The 22,738-nt window shown below is 52.9% G+C and overlaps 1 protein-coding gene across 11 annotated transcripts in view; it reads left to right on the forward strand.

Moving 5' to 3' along the window:
- Positions 1-20,769, forward strand: part of PLEKHA5 (pleckstrin homology domain containing A5) — a 205,309-nt gene extending 184,540 nt beyond the window's left edge. For 8 of the 11 annotated variants that reach the window (XM_055118299.1, XM_055118301.1, XM_055118303.1 and 5 more), the window contains 10 exons: positions 2,185-2,231; positions 3,024-3,212; positions 4,622-4,739; positions 8,474-8,592; positions 11,467-11,676; positions 12,701-12,838; positions 14,406-14,527; positions 16,353-16,498; positions 17,175-17,280; positions 19,838-20,769. In XM_055118299.1, the coding sequence (XP_054974274.1) occupies positions 2,185-2,231; positions 3,024-3,212; positions 4,622-4,739; positions 8,474-8,592; positions 11,467-11,676; positions 12,701-12,838; positions 14,406-14,527; positions 16,353-16,498; positions 17,175-17,269 (1,184 nt within the window). In that variant the 3' untranslated portion in view covers positions 17,270-17,280; positions 19,838-20,769. Of the gene's footprint in view, positions 1-2,184; positions 2,232-3,001; positions 3,213-4,621; positions 4,740-8,473; positions 8,593-11,466; positions 11,677-12,700; positions 12,839-14,405; positions 14,528-16,352; positions 16,499-17,174; positions 17,281-19,837 lie in introns of those variants that run through there. The other 3 variants (XR_008626951.1, XR_008626952.1, XM_055118308.1) reach the window with 3 other exon arrangements.
- Positions 20,770-22,738: the final 1,969 nt, after the last annotated feature.

Here is a 22,738-nt window from a genome sequence, read left to right on the forward strand (position 1 = left end):
AGAGCTTCTTTGGAGATTCTAGCCTACTTCTCCTTCTAGGAGAAACTGACAATCTTCTGAGAGTTTCCTGCCCACATGGGACAGCCTTGTAAGCTTCCCATGGTGTATTCATATGCAAAATCCAGTAACAAGCTGGATCTCATTCCCCTGACCCTGAAGAGCTCCCAGTGCAACATCGTTAGGAGGGCCAAGTCGAGATGGACTTCCAAGATCTCAGGGAAAGGACGAAATGAGATGTTACTGAGCCCGCCCGAGAAATCGGTGATTAACGGGATATTGTGATTGTGATTGTGTGATTATTATTATTATTTTATTGAGTCTCCAGGAGAGACAGTTCCAAAGCTTTCATGTTTGAGATTCAGCCATACGATGATCGAACACCCATCCCTCCACCAGTGCACACTTTCCAACACCAATGTCCGCAGTATTCCACCCCCCAGCCCAGTCCGCACCCTGTCTCCATGGCAGAGAGTTTCCCTAATACTCTCTCTCTACTTTGGGGCATTATGTTTTTCCCACCACCATTCAGGCGCCAGGGGCAGGCGCTAGATAATTTATTTTCTGCTGCTCATTTTGAATATCATGAGGGTTCGCACAGCTGCAAAGCAGCCACGCGCCTCTGGGACCCTAGGCTGTAGGTGGTTGGGTTCCAGAAACGTCTCTGTAGGGCTCTCATCTACTTTGGGATTCAGTTGGGAGTCTCTGGGCCAGGGCTGTTGGTGTGCCAGGATGGCACCGGGCAGGAGCTTGTGGGCATGACAGCCAGGCTGTGGAGCGGGCAGAGAGCTGGGGAGGGGCCATCAGCGCCTCTGCTGCCAGGCAGCCTGGAGACTTGGTCCTGAACCCGCATCCCTGGGCCTTGCTTGTGGAAGCTCTTGGATGCCGGGGCTCCATCTGGAGTAGGTGGGTAGACCGCACCCGCCCCGTCTGGGGTGCCCCCTCGGGATTAGGGCCCGGAGGGATCTCAGAGGCACTCTTCTCTCTAATACTTGAGTACTGAATCAGTACTCAAGCAGAGGAAGGAAGAATCCTCTTCTGGGGCCGGGCATGTAGCTCAGTGGTGGAAGACACATCCTTTGTACGTGTGACCTCGAGGCTCCATCCCCAGCATGGCACCGTCCCCACAGAAAATTACTTTGCGTTTAATGTTACAAGCACGTATGGTTTAACTCTGCACCCCACTGAAAGTACACCTCCCCCGGGATGGACACAGTGGCGTTATAGGTGAACGGTCATTACCGTGTGTGTGTGTGTGTGTGTGTGTGTGTGTGTGTGTGTGTGTGAGAGAGAGAGAGAGAGAGAGAGAGAGAGAGAGAGAGGGAGGGAGGGAGGGAGGGAGGGAGAGAGAGAGAGGGAGAGAGAGAGGGAGAGAGAGGGAAGAGTGAAGCCATTCTAGGAGCAACATTGCTGTGTACGTAATTACACACACATGCTGATCCTCACTCATCCATACGGTTTTCAAGAAGTGAGGGATCAGCACACGTTTTTCCAGCTGACAGATACCCCCAAGTCACACTCTTAAAACAATCTGTTACAATCTATTCAATCGTGATTCTGGAGCTGGAGCAGCAGTACAGCGGGTAGGGCGTTTGTTTGCCTTGCATGCAGCCGACCCAGGTTGATTCCCAGCATCCCATACAGTCACCTGAGCACCACCAGAAGTGATTCCTGAGTGCAGAGCCAGGAGTCAGCCCAGAGCATCTCCGGGTGTGACCCAAAAAGCTAAATCGTGATTCTACGAGTCACATGTGAGAACACCCGTTTTCCCATACTCTGCCACTTGATTTGTCTATTTGAATGCAATTGGCTTTAAATTCTGAAAATACTAATAAATCTATGAATACGAGCATATTAAATATCAATGAACATTAATAAAGAAGGGATCAGCAACTGGAGGCTGAATTACAGTAAGTGTAAGTGGCAGGGGGGGTTGCCTAGGGGCAGAGTAATTTCGACTTTCCGTCTCGAGACCCTGGGTCGATCGCTGGCACCAGAGTGGATGGATGAATGGGAACTGGAAGAGCACAAAAGCAAAAAGAAATCACTCCCCCCTTTTCGTAGATATATCAGGATACTATAAATATTTAAGATTTGATTTGCTTTTTTTAAACTCATCATGATTTACGAAGTTATTGATAACAGTTTCAGGCATTCAGTATTCAACATTTTATATATTTTTAATAGGTATGATAGGACCAAAGCCTTTCTCAACAATTAAGTACAAAACGGAGGTAAGTTTGGATTGTTTCTCTAACTATAAATTATTCTCACCTCAATGTTAAGACATGAATTAGAATTGACTTGTGTACTCTCATAACAACAACAGCAAAAAAAAAAAATACTTTCTATGTATATGTAAGAGCCAGTGTTTTAACCTTGAAATTTCTCTCAGTCGTTAACCTGGTGCTTCTAACAACTGTGACTTTTTCTTCCCTAGTGCAAAATATTTTGAGTCGTTGCTTTTTATCTGTGTTAAAGCTTTAACATTGTCATACTCTTTCTAATCTAAGTAACTTGGATGTCACTGTTTTTTATATTTTAAAGTGCTTAGTAGATAAGTTGGCTGTGTATCTTGCTTACAATAAAGAAATTACAACTGCAAAGAGATACTGTCAACCTAATTGAAAGCATCTATGGTCTTAAATATTTTATAAAAGCAAACTTAAAAAAAAAATAATTTATCCTCTTCAGAAATTGAAAGCGCCGAGTAGGATGCTTTGCTCTTCTCTCTTTTTAAAATGAAAGATATTCCACAGAGCATCCTAGTTTGATATTGCGCTTCCGTATAAAACTCACCTGTGCATGAGAGAAAAAAAAGCTAAATACATCCATATTCGAAATCTGCTTATTATGGGCTCTTGAAAAAAAAAAAATCCTGGTTTTGCTTTTTTAAGAGGACACTCGTGACTTGGCAGTATCCCTTTCATGACGTTAAAGTGAATTTAAGTTGCCATTGCAAAGAATTTAGATATCCTTCCTTCAATCTGCTTGTCTAAATAAGGTGACTGTTCTACAATCTTTAGGAAGAGGAAGTAGTCCCACCACGTCCTCCACTTCCTCGGTCCTATGACTTTACAGAGCAGCCTCCCATTGTCCCCCCTCTGCCCAGTGATAGCAGCTCCTTGCTCTGTTATAGCAGGGGCCCCGTGCATCTGCCTGAAGACAAGAAGAGTCACCAAGTGCAAGGATATCCGAGAAACGGATCTCACTGTGTAAGTGGCCACGAGAGCCACAGAACCACCCTCCGTCCCCGCCCCTCTCCATTGGAAAATTGATTTGCTTTTCCTCCAACACTTTTTGTATCGTTTACACCAGTTTATCTAGTGTTTCGTTTGGTTTGGGTTTCAGTTTCGTTGTTGGGAGATTTTGTTGTTGTTGTTTTGTTGTTTGGGGCTTATTGATCACGTTTATTATTTGTGTTTTTTTTCCTGCTTGGCTTTTACCATTCTCATTTCGTGAATATTCTCGTCATTTTAGTCATTTATTTCATCCTTCTGGTTTGGGGAGTAGGTTGTGGTAACTGTGTTTGTGTAAGGGGCCGTCTTCTAGAATGGCATTTCAGACACAATTTAGACGCCGAATTCTAGCTTTAGAGCAAAGAGAGAAGAAGGAAAGGATTAGCTGGAACTTATCAAAGGGCAGGGGGGCGGGTTAGTCTACGTTTGAGGTTCTGGCCATGCCACAGCAAGCTGCTTCCCTTGGCAACTTGCAGTGAACCGTTGGGAGTACAATGCAGTGAGCACAGAGAAGAGAGCATCTCTCCAGAGGTGGAAGCAGCCACGTGTGCCTTGAGCACGTTGAGTTCCAGACTTCAGTTCCTTCCAACACTGGAGGAAATAAGCAGGACTTCGAACAGATCTATCCCTAGAAGACTCATCTTGATTTTATTCTGTATTCATTTCTTCCCTTTTGGTTCTTGGGGCAGAAGCTGCGGTGCCCAGGACCTTCCTCCTGGCTCCGTGCCCAGGCACCGTTTGCAGTTCAGGGCCATGAGCCTGGTGGCCACATACGAAGCCAGTGCCAGCTGCCCTCTCTCTGCCCCGTCTCTCCAGTTTTACTTTTAAAACCTTAGTTACGCTGGTTTAGAAATTACCCCTATTGGGGCTGGAGCGATAGCACAGCGGGGAGGGCGTTTGCCTTGCACGTGGCCGACCCGGGTTCGAATCCCAGCATCCCATATGGTCCCCTGAGCACCGCCAGGGGTGATTCCTGAGTGCATGATCCAGGAATGACCCCTGTGCATCGCCAGGTGTGATCCAAAAAAAGAAAAAAAGAAATTACCCCTATTTTTTTTTTCCTAAGTTGTAAAATACGTGTTGATTGCGCTGAACCCAAGAGAGCTGAGGGAGGGTTGAGAGGTTCCGTTTTCTGCCCCTGTTTCCCCCAGTGTCCCCTCCCCTGGGGCACCAGACGGGGCCGCCAGGAGCCCTGGGGGTGCAGCTGGGCATCAGCTTGTCTTTGCTCATAGATTTCCCAGGCGACACACAGCGATGGCTTATTTCAGAAAGTCGGGGCGGTAGGTCAGATAAATGCGGGAACTTCGGCTTTTGAGCATCTTGAACGAAATGTCCGGCGGGTCTGTGGCTGCTTAATCTCAGCGATTGCATATCTTTGTTTCAAGGGTCCAGATTATAGACTCTACAAGAGTGAGCCAGAGTTAACAACAGTGGCAGAAGTTGATGAGTCTAATGGAGAGGAAAAGTCAGAACCTGTTTCAGAAATGGAAACCTCTGTCAAAGGTCAGTGCTTGGCATATTTATCTCCTGTGCCCATTTTTTTCTTTTTTTTTTCTAAGACACTTTAGCCATAAGTCCAGTTCACCTGTTGACCCTGTATGTAAACGAGTCCACGTCCCCTTCTCTGACGCCATTGGGTTCTGGCAAGTGTCAAAGCATATTCACGTGTTAAAAAGGCTGCTTCCGGGCTAGAGTGATAGCACAGCGGGTAGGGCTTTTGCCTTGCACACGGCCAACCCGGGTTCGATACCAGCATCCCATAGGATCCCCCGAGCCCTGCCAGGAGTAATTCCTGAGTGCAGAGCCAGGAGTAACCCCTGTGCATCGCCAGGTTTGACCCTAAAAGAAAAAATAAAGAAGAGGAAGCAGGGTTGGAGCCCTAGGACCACACACGGCTGACCCGGCTTCCATCCCCAGCATCCCAGATGGTCCCTCCAAGCCCACCAGAAGTGATTCCTGAGGCCAGAGCCAGGAGGAAGCCCTGAGCACTGCTGGGTGTGGCCAAAAGAAAGAGGAACTGGGGAATGCAGTGAGTTCATAGTAGGTGTAGGGACTGGATCGACAGCACAGCAGGTAGGGCATTTGCCTTGCATGCAGCCAACCCGGGTTCGATTCCCAGCATCCCATATGGTCCCCCGAGCACCGCCAGGAGTAATTCCTGAGTGCAGAGCCAGGAGTAACCCCTGTGCATCATCGGGTGTGACCCAGAAAGAAAATAAAAAGAATAGGTCTAAACGTATCTGTAATTACATCCCCGATTCAACCAAATGGTTCACTTGGAAGAAAAGATTATCAGACTGGATTAAAAGTTGTAACAGGGGCCAAAGTGGTAGTACAGCAGGTAAAGCACTTAACCTTGCATGCGGCTGACCCGTGTTTGATCCCCATCACCCCTTATGTTACCCCGAACCAGGAAAATTCCTGAGTGCAGAGCCAGACATAACCCCTGAGCATTACCAGGTATGGCCTAAAATCTAACAGAAAGTCGGATGAAAACGTCGAATTGCAGACAGACACATAATACATAATTTCATTAAAAATATGCAAAAGTTGGCCAGTGGTGTATCTCAGTGGTAAAGCTCATGCCTTTAAATACATCGATTTGTTCAAGCAGGCACCAGTAACGTCTCCATTGTGAGACTTGTTACTGTTTTTGGCATATCAAATACGCCACGGGTAGCTTGCCAGGCTCTGCCGTGCGGGCGGGATACTCTCCGTAGCTTGCCAGGCTCCCCGAGTGGGACAGAGGAATCGAACCCGGGCCGGCCGCATGCAAGGCAAACGCCCTACCCATTGTGCTATCGCTCCAGTCCGAGCAAAATTGATGAAAGCTCATGCTTTGCCTGTGTGAGGCTGACGACTGACGTCTTTCTCCAGCAGCACAAAAAAGTAATAAAGTGAAAATGTATTAAATGAACTACCTTTTTTTTTTTTTAAAGAAATTTAAATGTTGCAGACTACATTCACTGTGTGGTTGCAGCACTGCCTTTGAGGAAAGCCAGAGAGAAGAGGGGACAGATCAGGGAACTGTATTCCATTCACCCCTTCTTGATGCTTGTTGCATTGTGTCTGTGTGGTGGAGAGTGTGGCCCCTTGGATTCACGCCTTCTGCTGCGCTGTATCTGATCTCTTCCAGAAAAGGGACCCAACCTGCTTCTTCCTCCTTGGGTCCAGCCCCACTTAGGTTAGGTAGTAGGTGGTGGAGGAAGTGGGGAGGTGGGGGTTGTGGGGCCTCCAGGAGGAGCTGAACCCTGAGGCCCAGTGCAGTTGCCCTCGGCACATCTTTGTTCTGCCTCTTGCCGCTGAATGAAGAATCCAGGGCCCGGCCTAACACTCTGGGGCACAGAGCCCTGAGCGGACTCTCCGTCAAAGGGGATATTCAATTAGCAAATCAGCATATGAAAAGGGACACGCCCCCCTGTTCTCCCCCACTCACAGGGAATGCAGATGAAATGGGCTAAGACTGCCACTGCAGTTACCTTTTTGGATTTCCTGTGAGTTCCTGGTGGTGGTCCAGTTGCCTTGCATCTCCCTCTCCCAGAGCTCCAGCTATTTATTTTCCCTTTCTCCTGTCCGAGCTGCAGGCCTGGCCCTCCTCTGGGCATCGGCTCTGCTGGTGAGAGGGAACTGCATCCTGGTTCCCATGCTGACCTTCCAGGGACTGCTGGAAGATTTCCCCCAGTTAGAGATCTGTCTCCTGGCACGTGGCAGAAATGGCCCTTTAATCTTACTTGAGTGAGCCGCTTCTTTTTCATGAAAATTCTAAATTTCAGTAGATGCCTTCTCTAACACTTCCGTTTGACATCCTGATGGATCGAGGTGCCTGTAGTAGATGTTCTGGTATTAAACCACCTGTTGTGTTCTTAACACAGCCTTGTGAGTTAGGTCCTTTCTCTTGGCTGTGCCGCTTGGTACTGATTTGCTTCCAATTTTGTTTCAATATTTATAAATAAGATTGATCTTATATCTATTATAAAATATACATTATCTATAATACATATATTTATACATAAAACTGATCTGTGTGTATTTTTCTTTTGTTCAAAAAAAAGGAAAAAATTTAAAAAAAAAATCATTGTTGGTGCTGGGAAGATAGGAGCTACAGCCCCGGGCCCTGTGTGTTCCCCGAAGCACCACACAGTGGGACCCTAAAACAGTAAATACCCGAGTGGCTCTCCCCACATCGCCCTTCACAGACAGGATTTCAGCCAGAGCCATTTGTCGCAGGCCAGCTTCCTTGGTTTTGTGTTTGCCTTGGGGGCCACAGCAGGCCGTCTCAGGGCTTACTCCTGGCTCTGCACCCGGGGATCACTTGGGGGAGCTCAGGGGACCAGCCACGGTGCCAGAGGTCAGGCCTTGACCAGCCATGTGTGAGGCAAGCGCCCTCCCCACTGTCCCCCCCACCGCGCTCTGTCCCCAACGGGTTGGCATTTTAAACATTCGTAGACAGACGGTTTAAAACATTGAAAATAGGAACTTTTGGGGGCGATAGCACAGCGGGGAGGGCGTTTGCCTTGCACGTGACCGACCCAGGTTCGATTCCCAGCATCCCATAGGGTCCCCTGAGCACCGCCAGGAGTAATTCCTGAGTGCAGAGCCAGGAGTGACCCCTATGCGTCGCCGGGTGTGACCCAAAAAGCAAAAAAAAAAAAAAAAGGAAAAAGAAAATAGGAACTTAGATTTAGGGAGGCTCGAGAGATCGGACAGTGGGTTGGGACACTTGCCTTGCTGGCAGACGCCCCGTAGGGTCCCATGAGGGTGTCAGAGGGGGCGTTCTCGGGCTCCAGTAGAGCATGGCCTGGGGGCGACCCTCAGCCAAGGCCTCCTTCCCGCTGAGGGCCCGGTGGGGGGGTAGGTGCGTCAGGTGTTGCTGCCTGTCATCCTTCCCGGTGTAGTGCGTCCGTCCGGCCCTGCACCTGCATTGCTCTTCTTCTGTCTGGGGGCCACACCCAGCGGTGCTCAGGGCGTGCTCAGGGGACCGCTCGGGGTGCCAGGGATCCACTCTGGGCCGGCCTGGTAGGTCCGGGTTTCTGGTTCTCACCGGCCACGAGCCTGTCGGCATCCTGAGCCCCTTCACCGCCAGCTCCTTGGCGGAACCGACGGGATCAGCCAGTCACTAAGTAGACACTGCCCCCCCGGCTCCTTCCAGAGAAGGGGCTTCTCGCCGCCGCTTCTCAGCTGCAGAAACGGGCGTGGAGCGGAGCGTGAGTGTGAGCAGGGCCTGTTTGCCTTTCCAGGTTCTCACTTTCCGGTCGGAGTTGTCCCTCCGAGAACCAAGTCGCCCACCCCCGAGTCCTCCACGATAGCCTCCTACGTGACCTTGCGGAAAACGAAGAAGATGCCGGACTCACGGACGGTATGTGGCGCCCGGCGGGGCCCCACCTGTTGCGCGGCGTTCCTGGGCGCGGCTCATCAGAAAAGAAAACTCCCCCTCGTGATTTAAGAAAAACTTTCAGTAATTTTTTTTTTTTTTTGCTTTTTGGGTCTTACCCGGCGATGCACAGGGGTTACCTCCTGGCTCTGCACTCAGGAGTTACTCCTGACAGTGCTCAGGGGACCATATGGGATGCTGGGAATCGAACCCGGGTTGGCCGCGTGCAAGGCAAACTCCCTACCCGCTGTGCTATTGCTCCAGCCCCAACTTTCAGTAATCTTGTTTCGTCTTTTTGGGGGGCCTGGAGGGGAAGAGACCCCAGCAGGGCCGAGAGCTGCCCCAGCCTGCAGGCGCTCCAGTCCCGAGCCGCCTCCCAGGTCCATAATTATTGCTTCAGGGAAGCTGCCCCTCAGGACGGACTCGCTGAGTCTCTAAGAGTCGTTGCCCTGTGAGCAGCCTCGACATGGGGTCTGGGTCCCCCGTGTGGATTCTGTCCCCAGAGCAGCCCTGTGTCACATCCCTGATGCCCTGGAGAACCTCCTTTGGCGAGTGACAGATGCGTGTGTGCCCGGGCCCCGGGGCCTTTGCCCCTGCAGGTGGGACCCTGTGTCTCCTGGGGGCTGGCCCGGGAGTCTGCCTGCCATACTTCCCGACACCCCCACACCAGCGCCCTTTGCCCCTCTCCTGGCGGGGGGACTCCCCCAGCTTCCCTGGCACCCTTCTTCGCACAGCATCTCATTTCTCAGTCTGTACATTCTTTTTTTAAAAAAAAAAAATTGGCTTTTGGGGTCATGGCGGAGATGCTCAGGGATCACTCCTAATTCCACACTCAATGCTTACTCCTGGTGGTACTCGGGACCGTATAGGAGGCCAGAGATTGAGCCCGGGTTGGTCTCATGTAAGGCAAACACCCTACCTGCTGTACTGTGTCTCTGGCCCCATCGGTCTGTACATTTTAAAGTGTGAGAAATTATGGGGCTGGAGTGATAGCACAGCGGGTAGGGCGTTTGCCTTGCACGCGGCCGACCCGGGTTCGACTCCCAGCATCCCATATGGTCCCCTGAGCACCACCAGGGGTGATTCCTGAGTGCAGAACCACGAGTAACCCCTGTGCATTGCCAGCTGTGACCCAAAAAGCAAAATAATAATAAAAAGTGTGAGAAATTAATAGAGAAAAATTATAAAATTGAAGGCCTATAAAATAAGAATAAAATCGCAAGAAGGTTGTATGAATGTTAGTGGTCATGGTTCTGTGTAAGACTGCTGTTTGTACAGCTGAGCGTGTGTAACAGGTGAGAAAGGTATTTTCTTAAATCAGGAAGTCGAGTTAGAGAGAGATGACAGCGGGCCAGGCACTCGCTTTGCGTGTGGCTCACCCACGTCCGATATGGGCCTCCCAAGCCCACCAAGAGGCATCCTGAGCACAGAGCTAGGAGTAAGTCCCGAACACTGCCAGATGTGGCTTAAAAAACAAATTTAAGGGGGGGCTGGAGCGATAGCACAACAGGTAGGGCATTTGCCTTGCACGCAGCTGACCCGGGTTTGATTCCCAGCATCCCATATGGTCCCCCAAGCACCACCAGGGGTGATTCCTGAGTGCAGAGCCAGGAGTAACCCCTGTGCATTGCCAGGTGTGACCCAAAAAGCCAAAAAAAAAAAAAAAAAATTTAAGGGGCTAGAGCAATAGCACAGCGAGTAGGGTGTTTGCCTTGCATGCAGCCGACCTGGGTTCAATTCCCAGCATCCCATATGGTCCCCTGAGCATCTCCAGGAGTAAGTCCTGAGTGCAAAACCAGGAGTAACCCCTGTGCATCGCAGGGTGTGACCCAAAAAGCAAAAAAAAAAAAAATTTAGTCATAATACTTAAAAAAAAAAGGGACTGAAAATTGTATTGCTGATCAAAGATATCAATGAATTTATAGTATTTTGTTTTATAACTAGCACTAAGGCAAGACTTCTACATAACAAAATATTGAAGGAAAAGTTTAGTTATACAGGAGAGATCGTTATGAGGAATACGAGGGCCAACAGAAAACAGTTAAAATAAGTGTCTATGAAGTGACAAGGTCTGTAAAAATATGAGGAATGTGTGTAAATCAGTTTAAGGTTTTTAGGGTTGGGCTTTATTTGTTTGCTTTGACTTGGGGGCCTCACCTGACAGTGCTCAGGGCTTCCTCCAGATCGCTCCTGGGTGTGCTCCAGACACTGTGGGGTGTCAGGAACCAGATTCAGGCCGGCCACAAGCAAGGCAAGTGCCCTCCCCGCCGTGCTATCTGTACTGCCCATAAGTTCAAGGTCTCTAGTGGGAAGTAATATAGTCGTGTTATTCTCAAGTATATGAAAGTTGCTCAACCCAATAATAAACTTTAAGTGCTAACTAAGAACCCAATGCAATACTCTTTTTTTCCTTTTTTTTTTCTTTTTGGGTCACACCCGATTATGCACAGGGGTTGCCCCTGGCTCTGCACTCAGGAATCACCCTGGTGGTGCTCAGGGGACCATATGGGATGCCGGGAATCGAACCCGGGTTGGCCGCGCGCAAGCCAAACGCCCTCCCTGCTGTGCTATTGCTCCAGCCCCTCTTTTTTTCCATTTTGATGTTGAAGAACGGGTATTGAAAGTACTAATATCTGGTGCTGGAGCTGTAGTGCAGCGGAGAGGGCAGTTGCCTTACAGCCCCAGCACCCTCCCACGAGTGCTCCCCAAGCACGGGGCCAGGAGTGAGCCCCGAGCACCACCCCCACCCCACCCCCGGGCTTGGCCCCCAAGCCAAAGCACCACGCAGGATTTCTTGTTGCAGCATACTTCTCAGAGTGCTGCTGCGTTTAGTCATTCTCCTTCCTGTCTGGTTTGAAGGAAAGACCAAGAAGTGCCGTGGACCAGCTTTGTCTGGCCGAAAGCGCCCGCCCTCGGATGACGGTGGAGGAGCAGATGGAGAGAATCCGGAGGCACCAGCAGGCCTGCCTCCGGGAGAGGAAGAAGGCGCTGCCCGTGCTCGGGGCCGGCGAGCCGTCCCCCTCCCAGAGCCCCGCCGCCCTGCGGGAGAATCCCTTCCGGCTCGCCCAGGTAGAGTCGGCCTTCGGCCTTCCATCCTTCCCCGCCCCCCCAACCCCCGGCACCTCAGACCTGAATCTTAGGATCACAGTTCCTCGATGCAGAGGTGTGGTGTTCACTGCAGTGGGAACTGAAGTCTTCTGTTGCTGGACTCTTAAGTTGATCTGCCAGAAGCAGCCCTGGGTGCAGACCTACCACAGGGCCGCTTGCAGGGATGTGCCAACACCGGCTCCTCCCCGCACCGCCTCTCGTGTGTGTTCTTTTCTGGCCAGGCCTGGCTGTGCCCTGGTCTGACTCCTGGCTCTGCGCAGGGATCTCGCCTGGGGGTGCTTGGGGAACTGTGCATGAGACCGAGGCTTGAACCCAGGTCAGCCAGATGCAAGGCCCGTGCCCGGCCTGCTGTACTGTCTCTCTGCCCCCAGCCTGCCCTCTCAGAAGCTTTGGCTTTGTAGAAACCCCCTTTTCCCGCTCACCGAGATCAGACCTTCCTCATAGAGTCAGCAGACCCGCGGCTGCGGGCCTGCACTTCCTACGCGTCCCAAAACTAACAATTAAAATAAAAGCTGAGAGGGGCTGGAGGGCGTTTACCTTGCACGTGACCAACCCAGGTTCAATTCCCAGCATTCCATATGGTCCCTGAGCACGGCCAGGGGTAATTCCTGAGTGCAGAGCCAGGAGTGACCCCTGAGCATCACTGGGTGTGACCCAAAAAGCAAAACAAAAAAAAATTTAAAAAAAAAAAGCTGAGATTGAGAACAGAGGTGAAGGCGCTTGCCTTGCACCTGCCCGGCCCCAGTTCCATCCCTGGAACTGCGCCTGATAGCCCCCCACCCCCGCCATAACCACTACCAAGTATGGCTTCTGAGCACAGAGCCAGGAGTAATCCCAGCTGGGTGGGCCAGGAGAACCAAAAGATGTAAAATAAGAGGTGGGGAAGCGTGTGCGGGCCCGCCTCTGTGCGCGTCGGTGACTCCGGGGATCTCCGGGAAGGAGATGTCTCTGAGCGGCGTGTGACAGTTGGGTGTCTCTCGGACAGATGAGGCGGAGGGACGACAGCATGAGAGAACCGGCCTCCGCTGAGGAAAACGGGGGGAAGCCGAATCACGGGACTCCTGCCCCAGAAGCCGGGCGGCGGAAAGACGCCGAGCCTGCGAGTGCAGACTTCAAGGAAGAGGTACCGCGATGCTTCAGGGGCGGGGGGCCTGACCGTGGGCCCGGGTCTCGGGAGACAGGGCAAGGGGTAAAATAGAAACTAAGTTGGATTTCCTCTGCCTTCCCCTCTCAACCCACACGCCCCTCAGAGAAGCACTCACTGGCTCTGGAGCAGTACGGCGATGGGGAGCTTGTCTTGCACAACCGACCAGGGTTCGAATCCCAGCGCCCCAAGTGGTCCCCCAAGCTCACCAGGAGTGATCCCTGAGCACAGAGCCAGGAGTAATCCCTGAACACCTCCGGATGTGGCTCAAAACCTAACAAAACTCTAACTGAAAGTTTAAAACTGAGTGGGGGGCTGGTTTGATAGCATAGCGGGTAGGGCGTTTGCCTTGCATGTGGCCGACCCGGGTTCGATTCCCAGAATCCCATAGGGTCCCCTGAGCACCGCGAGGAGTAATTCTTGAGTGCAGAGCCAGGAGTAACCCCTGAGCATCGCCGGGTGTAACACAAAAAAGCAAAAAAAATAAAAAAGTAATAAAACTGATTGGGCTGGAATGATAGTATAGTGTTAGTGCGTTTGCCTTGCATGTGGACAGGATCGATAGCACAGTGGGTAGGGCGTTTGCCTTGCACGTGGCCAACCCAGCTTTGATTCCTCTATTCCTCTCGGAGAGCTTGGCAAGCTATGAGAGTATCCCGTCCACACGCCAGAGCCTGGCAAGCTCCCTGTGGTGTATTCGATATGCCAAAAACAGTAACAAGTCTCATGAGAGACGTTATTGGTGCCTGCTCGAGCAAATCGATGAACAACGGGACAACAGTGCTACAGTGGCTGACCCAACTTCTATCCCCAGAATCCCATATGGTCCCCTGAGCACCACCAGGAGTAATTCCTACATGCAGAACCGGGAGTAACCCCTGAGCATCCCCGGTGTGTCCCAAAAAATAAATACATAGAACTAGTGGAGGGGCGGGGAGCTGGAGATAGGCCCCTGGGAGACCCCTGAGCACGACCCCTCAGCCCCAGTGACCCCTACATGGCTGAGCCAAGTGTGCCTGGGCTTGGCCCCCAGCTGAGTGTCACCAGGAGGCGACCCCACCAAACACGCACTCACTTGTGCTTCTCTTTTTTTTTTTTTTTTTTTCTGCTTTTTGGGTCACACCCAGCGATGCTCAGGGGTTACTCCTGGCTTTGCACTCAGGAATTACTCCTGGCAGTGCTCAGGGGACCATATGGGATGCTGGGAATCGAACCCGGGTCGGCCGCGTGCAAGGCAAACGCCCTACCCGCTGTGCTATCGCTCCAGCCCCCACTCGAGCTTCTCTTGACCCAGTCAGTGTCCTTGCTCCCCAGACAGCTCCGAGCAGTGTGCCTCAGCCCTGTAGGCCCTGCCAGTTTCGCCCGAGTGCTAAAGAGAACTGATTTTTACTGTTGGTCTAAATGTATATTTCTGAAAATATTGGGCAGGCTGGGTCTAAAGAAATGTTTGTTTAGGAGTCGTTTGAGGTCTCTGGAATGTGAGGTTGTGAAATGGGGTGAGACTGCCTTTAAAAAAATGATTTTTTTTTCCCTTCTTTTCCTGCAGTTTAAGAAAACAGAAAATGTTCTCTGCAAAACTCTTTGCCAAGCTGAGCCCAATGGAATCAGTGCTGAGGAAGTGAGGGATCAGGGGAGAATGCAGGAGGTGCCGGAGGACGGGCCGTGCAGGTAATAATTAGGGGGACCAGCCAGGGAGCCTCAGAGCTGTTTCTGCTTCAGCTGGGAGACTTGGGGGTTGGGCGGGGCCCGCCTGCCCCCGGCGCCGGATTTCTGTCTTGTTTGGGTTTGGGCTTTGGGGCTGCACCTGGCAGCACTCAAGGGTTACCCTGGCTCTGCACTCGGGAATTACTCCTGGCAGGGCTCGGGGGGCTGTAGGAGGTGCCCCCGTATATAAAGGATGCTGTGGGGTGCCAGGGATCGAACCCGGGTCAGCCACAGGCAAGGTACGCGCCCTCCCTCTCACTCCGGCCCCCTGAGACTCTGGGTTTCAACCCCAGCGTCATGTAATAGAAAAGAAAAGGTGACTTTGAGAGCCAGGGTGCTGGACTCGGCCCCGCGTGCCATCAGTGCCCGTGCAGAGTGTCCCGAGGTGTGGGACACAGGTGTGGAGCCTCCGGGCGTCCCTTTCTCAGACTCACCCAGCCCGTCGCCCCCGCGCCTCGCCTGCTGGGCGGCCCCGGCACTCCTGAGCCCTGAGCCCTAACCCTCTGGTCTCGCCCCTCTTTTATTTTTCGACCACCAGTGCTTGGTACCATTCTTCTTTTTTTTTTTTTTTCTTTTTGGGTCACACCTGGCGATGCACAGGGGTTACTCCTGGCTCTGTACTCAGGAATTACTCCTGGCGGTGCTCAGGGGACCATATGGGATGCTGGGAATCAACCCGGGTCGGCCACATGCAAGGCAAATGCGCTACCCGCTGTGCTATTGCTCCAGCCCCCATCCATCCTTCATTTTTAAATGACCAGCTGGTAGGACGCTTGTCCTGCACATCGCTGACCTGCGTCAGTCCCCAGCACCCCATCGGGCTCCCCAGACTCCTCCGAGAGTGAGCCCTGAGCATTTCCCGGTGTGGTCCAGAAACGAACAGAAACCTCCCGGTGCCGGAAATGAGGAATGCTGGCTCATGGTCGTTACGGGACGCTTTTTCTCCTCAGTAAAGGACGAGGGCAAATTTTGCAGTGGGCCACAGAAAGAAAAGTCCTGGGGCCAGAGAGTACAGTGGGGAGCGCACTTGCCGACCCGGGTTCAGTCCCCGGCACCCCATAGGGTCCTTCAAGACCCCCATCTCCCGCCCCGGGAGGAAGGACAAAGTGCACAGCACGTATAGGCTAGCATTGGAGTTAAGTGTTTTGTTTTTTTTTTTCTGCTATGAAAATTGGACAGGCTGGGTCTAAAGAAATGTTTGTTTAGGAATCATTTTAGGCCTCTGGAGTGTGAGAGGGCGTGGGCCACACCCAGCGATGCTCGGGGGGTCCCTCCTGGCTCTGCACTCAGGAGTTAGTCCTGCCCGTGCTCCGGGGACCATATATGGGATCTGGGGATCAAACCCATGTCAGCCATGTCAAGGCAAATGCCCTGCCCACTGTGCTCTCACTCTGGTGGGTTGTTGGTTGGTTGGTTTTTTAATTTTTGGTGTTTCTGTAAGAGAACAGGAGAGGAGAGACGAGGTTCATTGTAAGCAAAAACTTCTTGCTAGAGGGGCTGGAACGATAGCACAGCGGGTAGGGCATTTGCCTCGAATGTGGCCACCCCGGGTTGATTCCCAGCATCCCATAGGGTTCCCTGAGCACCGCCAGGGGTGATTCCTGAGTGCAGAGCCAGGAGTGACCCCTGTGCATCGCTGGGTGTGACCCAAAAAGCAAAAAAAAGAAAAGAAAAAAAGCTTCTTGGTAGAGCTGGGGGCTGTCTCCGTGCGCAAAACCTTCTCGAGGCTACATCACAGGGGGAAGTGTTGCCTGATACCGGAGTTCAAACATCGGTCTGCTTTCCCCAGCCCTCAGGACCAGACCCAGATCACAAATCACAAGCCGGAAGGTCCCCCGGAGGAAGTGGCAAAGGCCGGTCTCCCCGAGCCAGAGGAACGACTGTCTCCCTTCGAACTCCCCGCCGAGGCTTCCCGGGGGAACCAGAGCACGGCAGGTAGAGGCTGTGGGGGGCACGGGGGCGGGGGCAGGGGGCAGGACGCGCTGGGGTCTCCCCTGCCCAGCCACGCCCCACAGGCTGCGGGGGTTCCATGCTCAGCTGCTTCTAGTTCGTTGTTTCAGGGTTGGGTTTGGGGTTTGGGCTCCACCCAGCAGTGCTCGAGGGCTCCTCCTGGCTCCGGAGATGGCGGAGTTCAGGGCTTTCCCTTAACTTTCCACTAAGGAGGGCCGGAGCGATAGTTTGCCTTGCACCCTGCCAACCCGGGTTCGATTCCCAGCATCCCATAGGGTCCCCGAGCACCGCCAGGAGTAATTCCTGAGTGCAGAGCCAGGAGGAACCCCTGAGCATCGCCGGGTGTGACCCAAAAAGAAAATAAAAGTCAAGTCAGTAAGGAGAGAGAAGTGGGGAAAGGTCTCCCAGATTTGTTCCTGCCCAGCAGACTTGGGCGGGTCCGAGCCCCCAGGGACGGACCAGCAGGTGGGGCGCTTGCTTCCGCGTGGCCCCGCGGGGAGAGATCCCCGAGCGCAGGGGCAGGAGGAAGCCCCGAGCCCTGCCAGGGGTGCCCCCCGCCCCCCCAAAAGCAAAACCAAACCAGACCAAACTCGGAAGCGAGCCGCGCCGGCCCGGAGCCCGCAGGAATGCGCCCTGAAGCCGCGTCTGTCTTGTGTTGCAGTGAGAAGCCTGTCCCCGCCCCCGGAGCCCGCGGCGACCCCCGCGGCAGCCCCGCAGCCGCAGCTCACGGAAGGGTCCCACTTCATGTGTGTGTAGCGCCGGCCCCGGTACGTACCCCCAGCGCCCCACCCAGCCCTCCTACGTCCGTACAATGGGTACAAGGGGAGGATGGGGTGTGGGGGGAAGGGGGGAGCCCTGACTGCCGGGTGGGTCACGGGAGACTCGCGGGGGTCCGTGCAGGACCCTCCACCGCGTTCTTCCTTCCTGCTTGCCTCATCCGGGGCTGCAGCCCGCAAGCGCTGCCATGGTAACCATTTCCCATCCCGAGTCCGGGGCTCCCGTTGGTTTCGCGTAGTCTAGGCGGGCGTGGACCCGGGCGTGGGACGCGAGCAGGCACAGTGCTCAGGGGTCACTCCCGGGGAGTTCAGAGGACCGTGTCTGGACCCGGGGATGGAGTTTGGGTCTGCCCGCTGTGCTGGCCCCCGGCCCGCGGCGGGTGTGCCTGGCTGTGGTCCTCACACCGCCCCTCCTGTGCTGCCCACCCACCTGCTCCCCACATGCCGCCCCTGATGAGCGTCTCACAGTTCACACCCCTCCCACCCCCGTTAGGACAAATAAGGTCCTCACCACACTTACCAATCCTGCTTTCTCTTTTTTAAACTTTTTTTTTTTTTAACTTTTTTATGGGCTGGAGCGATAGCGCAGCGGTAGGGTATTTGCCTTTCATGCAGCCGACCCGTGTTCGATTCCTCCGCCCCTCTCAGAGAGCCCGGCAAGCTACCAAGAATATCGAGCCCACCCGGCAGAGCCTGGCAAGCTACCCGTGGCGTATTCCATATGCCAAAAACAGTAACTATAAGTCTCACACTGAGAGACGTTACTGGTGCCCGCTCAAACAAATCGATGGGCAACGGGATGACAGTGACAGTGACTTTTTTATTGAATCACTGAGAGACCCTTACAGGATGGGTTTGATTTCAGTCCTACATTGTTCCCGCACCCATCCCTCCACCCGTGTACATTTCCAGCTCTTTTTCATTTATTTTTGTTTTTCCAGAATCGGCCTCTGTTCACTGCCTGTCGTAACAGACAGGCTGTGCGAATCCCGGGCCACACCCAGCTGTGCTCAGGGCTCGGGGCCACCTAGGGTGCCGGGGCTCGAACACGGGCGTGCTTGGAACTCGGGTCATTCGGCCGCAGCAGCTGAGCTCAGCGAGCGCGGGAAGAATCCACCTTGGCGGCCGGAGCGATAGCACAGCAGGGAGGGCATTTGCCTTGCACGCGGCCGACCCAGGTTCAAGTCCCAGCATCCCCATATGGTCCCCTGAGCACTGCCAGGAGTAATTCCTGAGTGCAGAGCCAGGAGTAACCCCTGTGCATCTCGGGGTGTGACCTAAAAAGAAATAAAAAAAAAAAAAAGAATCCACCTTCCGCTCCTGTGGTTCCCGGGGTGCCGCCCCGCAGTGGGGGGACGGGCTCTGTCCACCCCGTGGAGAAGTGGCCCCGCAGAGCTGCTCACGGCCCCTGGCTTCAGCTGGCTGGTCCAGCTCACCTCGGGTCAGAATTCCAGTGCATTCGCAGGCCCCTTTGTTGTCTTACCAGCCTTCGTGCCCAGAGCCACCGGCATTCTGCCGGGAGGGGGGACGGTGACCCCGGATGTTCCCCAGCCCAGGCCACTGCCCCTTGGAATGCCCTGTTGACGCTTGGGGGAGAGAGAGAAAGCGAGACAGACACCTGGGCTGTTCGCAGGGTCCGCACGGAGTATCAGGCTCAGCCGACCTGCTCCCGTGGTCACGTGGTCTGAGAAACCCAGGCTCGGAGTGGCTGGAGCGGTAGCACAGCGGGGAGGGTGGTTGCCTTGCACAAGGCCAACCCGGGTTTGATCCACAGCATCCCATATGGTCCCCAAGTACCGGCAGAGTAATTCCTGAGTGCAGAGCCAGGAGTAAACACTGAGCATCACTGGGTGTGACCCAAAAAGTAAAAAAAAAAAAAAAAAAAAAAAAAACCAACAATTTAAGGTTAGGGTCCTCTTTTTTTGTTGGTTTTTTTTTTGGGGGGGGGGGTTTACTACAAACTACTGTTCACTTGTGTTCGTTATTTTTTTGTTATTTATTTTTTGCTTAAAAAACTCTTATTCTGGGCCGGAGCAATAGTACAACAATTAGGGGCTGGAGTGATAGCACAGCGGGTAGGGCGCTTGCCTTGCACGCTGCCAACCCGGGTTCGATTCCCAGCATCCCATATGGTCGCCTGAGCACCGCCAGGGGTAATTCCTGAGTGCAGAGCTAGGAGTGACCCCTGTGCATCGCCGGGTGTGACCCAAAAAGCAAAAAAAAAAAAAAAAAAAAAAATAGTACAACAATTAGGCCATTGACCTTGCACGTGGCCAACCCAGGTCAGTCCACAGCATCCCGTGTGGCCCCCTGAGCACTGCCAGGAGTGATTCCTGGGTGCAGAGCCAGGAGGAACCCCTGAGCATCGCCAGGTGTGACCCAAAAAGGAAAAAAAAAAAGGAACTCCATCTGCGGAGAGGAAATTGATGAGAAAAATCCCCTTTTGCTTTTGGTGTCGGTAAGGGCGGCTGGTGGGCCGTGTCCCCGCAGTCACTCGCGGGCCCGCCCCGACTGCCGGTGTCCTCCATTCTCCCCGTCTCTCTTCCAGCTCTCCTGACCTCCGTCAGAACCACGGAGAGCGAAGGCCGTGGCCCTCCCGCTACGTGAGAAGATATTGTACAGAATATTTTAAATCTATGAAATTCATAGTTCTGATGCTTTCGACCACAGAGCATCGTTTTATCACTTCTGGAAAATGTTTATTCCAAAACAGCTTTAATGGCCCCCGTGTCCACTCCGTGCTGTCCAGGTCTCACTCACACCAGCTCGCGCTGCCGCGGCGGCCCACCCACCCGGGGCTGCCTCCACAGCTCCCCTCCCCCCCCCGCCGCCTCCCAGTCTCGGCCTCTCTCACGTCCAAGTGGATTTCGATTCCTTTCTCCTCTTCAGGACATAGATTTAGTTCTTTCCGACCGAGCTCGCTTTCTTCCTTTCTTTCTTTCTTTCTTTCTTTCTTTCTTTCTTTCTTTCTTTCTTTCTTTCTTTCTTTTTATTTGTTTAATCCTCCCCCCTCCCCATTTCAGCTACTGTGATGCTTTGTTTCACACTTGCTTTGTAAAAAAAAAAAAAAAAGATTTATATATATATATATTTAAAAATGTGCCATTTTATTATTGCTGGGTGAAGTATGTCTCGCTTTCTGCTCCAACTCTTTCTCAGTCTGATTGCCACGTCAGCAGTTAACGCTCCCCCCTCCCCACCCCCGTCGGCTTCCACGCAAACATTTACCGCTTAACTTCTCCGCAGACGGTTACACATGTAGGTATCTTGAAGTACTGGACTTCCACTTCCTTGGAATAGATGTGGACAGCAATAAGCAGGTTTTCAAATCCAGTCCTTAGTTTGTGTACAAATGTAATTATGTTCATTGTGTATATACTATACAATGAGCACATGTAAGTATTGAGCTCCTGACTATTGTTTAAATGCAAATGTTCATATCTCATTTCTTTTTTATCATGTTAAATAAATGTTGATGTTCTTAAATCACTTGTGTCGGAATTTTCACTCTTTCCAGCTGACACGGAAAAGCTGAGACCCTCGAGCCTTTGAGGGGGGGGCGTGGGGTGTTGAAAGGATGTGACAAGGGCCTAGAGTGATAGTACAGTGGGTAAGGCATTTGCCTTGCACAAGGCTGACCCGGGTTCGATTCCCAGCATCCCATATGGTCCCCCAAGCACCGCCAGGAGTGATTCCTGAGTGCAGAGCCAGGAGTGACCCCTGAGCATTGCTGGGTGTGACCCAAAAAAAGAAAAGGATGTGATTAATGGGGACCACCGGCAGCGTGCCAAAGGGCCCTTCCTGTCCCCACATACGGCCTGTCCCCGTTCAGAAGATGACGCTCAGAGAGCAGAGCAGACGCAGCACAGTCACGTCGCAGGAGAAGGACAAGTGGGCCACGTCCTGTTTCCTGACTGGCTGGTCTCGGGCCGTGCTCTGCACCCCGCCGGGCAAGCGTCCCCTGTTTATGTTTTCCGAAACGTCCGGAGTTTCTGCTCATTTCAGCGTGGCCCCAGCATCCCAGCATCTGCCTTCCCGCCCTGAGTGGTGGCTTTCGCAGGGTGTGGCGGGTAGCTTGACTCTGTTCCAGCGCATCGGGAGGACCCCCGAGCTCCTCTGTGCTTGCAGTGCGTGCGTGGCAGTTGCTCAACGCTCTTCAGAATCAGTTACGTCTTCTCCCCCCCCCCCCCGCCCCGTCGCCAGCCGGCTGTGCTGGGTACACGGTTCCCAGAGTGCTGGGGGGTTCCTCTAATAAAAAAAAACGAACCTGGCTCTGGTCACTCTTTATCTGTTCCCAGATAAACACAAGGTGTAGACCTCAGTCCAAACGCAGACGCAGAAAAAGTCCCACGCAACAAAGTGTGAAACGCACATGCCGTCCGCGGGTGAGAGGCGGCGCCCACAGAAACACGGCAGGGGGCTCCCCGAACTGCCCCGCCTCGCACCTGTCCCAGCCGACAGCCAGCAGGTCCTTCTGTCTTTGGTCTGGACGCAGTTGCCCTGCGTCTTCTGTCTGTTTTGGGGGAGAAACATTGTTACTCTCAAGTTCCGTGCAGGTGGTTCGGGGGCTTCTGTTCGTTTGGTTGTTCTGCAGGCTGTTGTCTTGGTTGTTAGTTGCTGTCTGCGCCCCTGGGTTTAGGAAGCACAATCTATCCAACTCTTTTTGGAGGAGTGGGCGCACATCCAGAGGTGCTCAAGGCTTGCTCCTAGCCCTGTGCTCAGGGGTCACTCCGGATAGTGCTCAGGGGACCTTAGGAGGAGCCAAGGACCAAGCTCGAGTTGACTACGTGCAGGGAAATGCCTTTGCCCCCGTGCTCTCTCTGGCCCTGCTGAGCTATCTTCAAGAAGGAAAATAGCCCCTACTAGGAGGCTGCGACATCAGGGCATTGGAGAAAGATGTAAAGTGTTTATAGGAGCTGGAGAGATGGAACAGGGGGTAAGACTCTTGCTTTGAATGCGCTTGGCCTGGTTTCATCTCTGGCGGGACTGATTCCTGAGCACTGAGCTAAGAGGAAGCCTTGAGGAGGCCGGAGTGACAGCACAGTGGGAGGGCGTTTGCCTTACATGTGGCCAACCTGGGTTTGATCCCCGGCATGTCATATGGTCCCCCAAGCACAGCCAGGAGAAATTTCTGAGTGCAGAGCAAGGAGTAACCCCTGAGCATCACTGGGTGTGACCCAAAAGAAAAAACAACAACAAAAAATATAAGCCTTGAGCAATGCCAGGTATGACCACACATACACACACACACACATACAGAGTAATTCTTTTTTTTTTAACTTTTTTTTTATTGAATCACTGTGATACAGACCCTTACCAAGCTGTTCATGATTAGATTTCAGTCGTACAGATTCTAAAACCCATCTCTCCACCAGTGTCCCTACCCCCTGCCTGCCTCTATGGCCGGTGTTCTCTCTCTCTCTCTCTCTCTCTCTCTCTCTCTCTCTCT

Source organism: Sorex araneus, chromosome 10, assembly GCF_027595985.1.
Source record: "Sorex araneus isolate mSorAra2 chromosome 10, mSorAra2.pri, whole genome shotgun sequence".
Taxonomy (NCBI): Eukaryota; Metazoa; Chordata; class Mammalia; order Eulipotyphla; family Soricidae; genus Sorex; species Sorex araneus.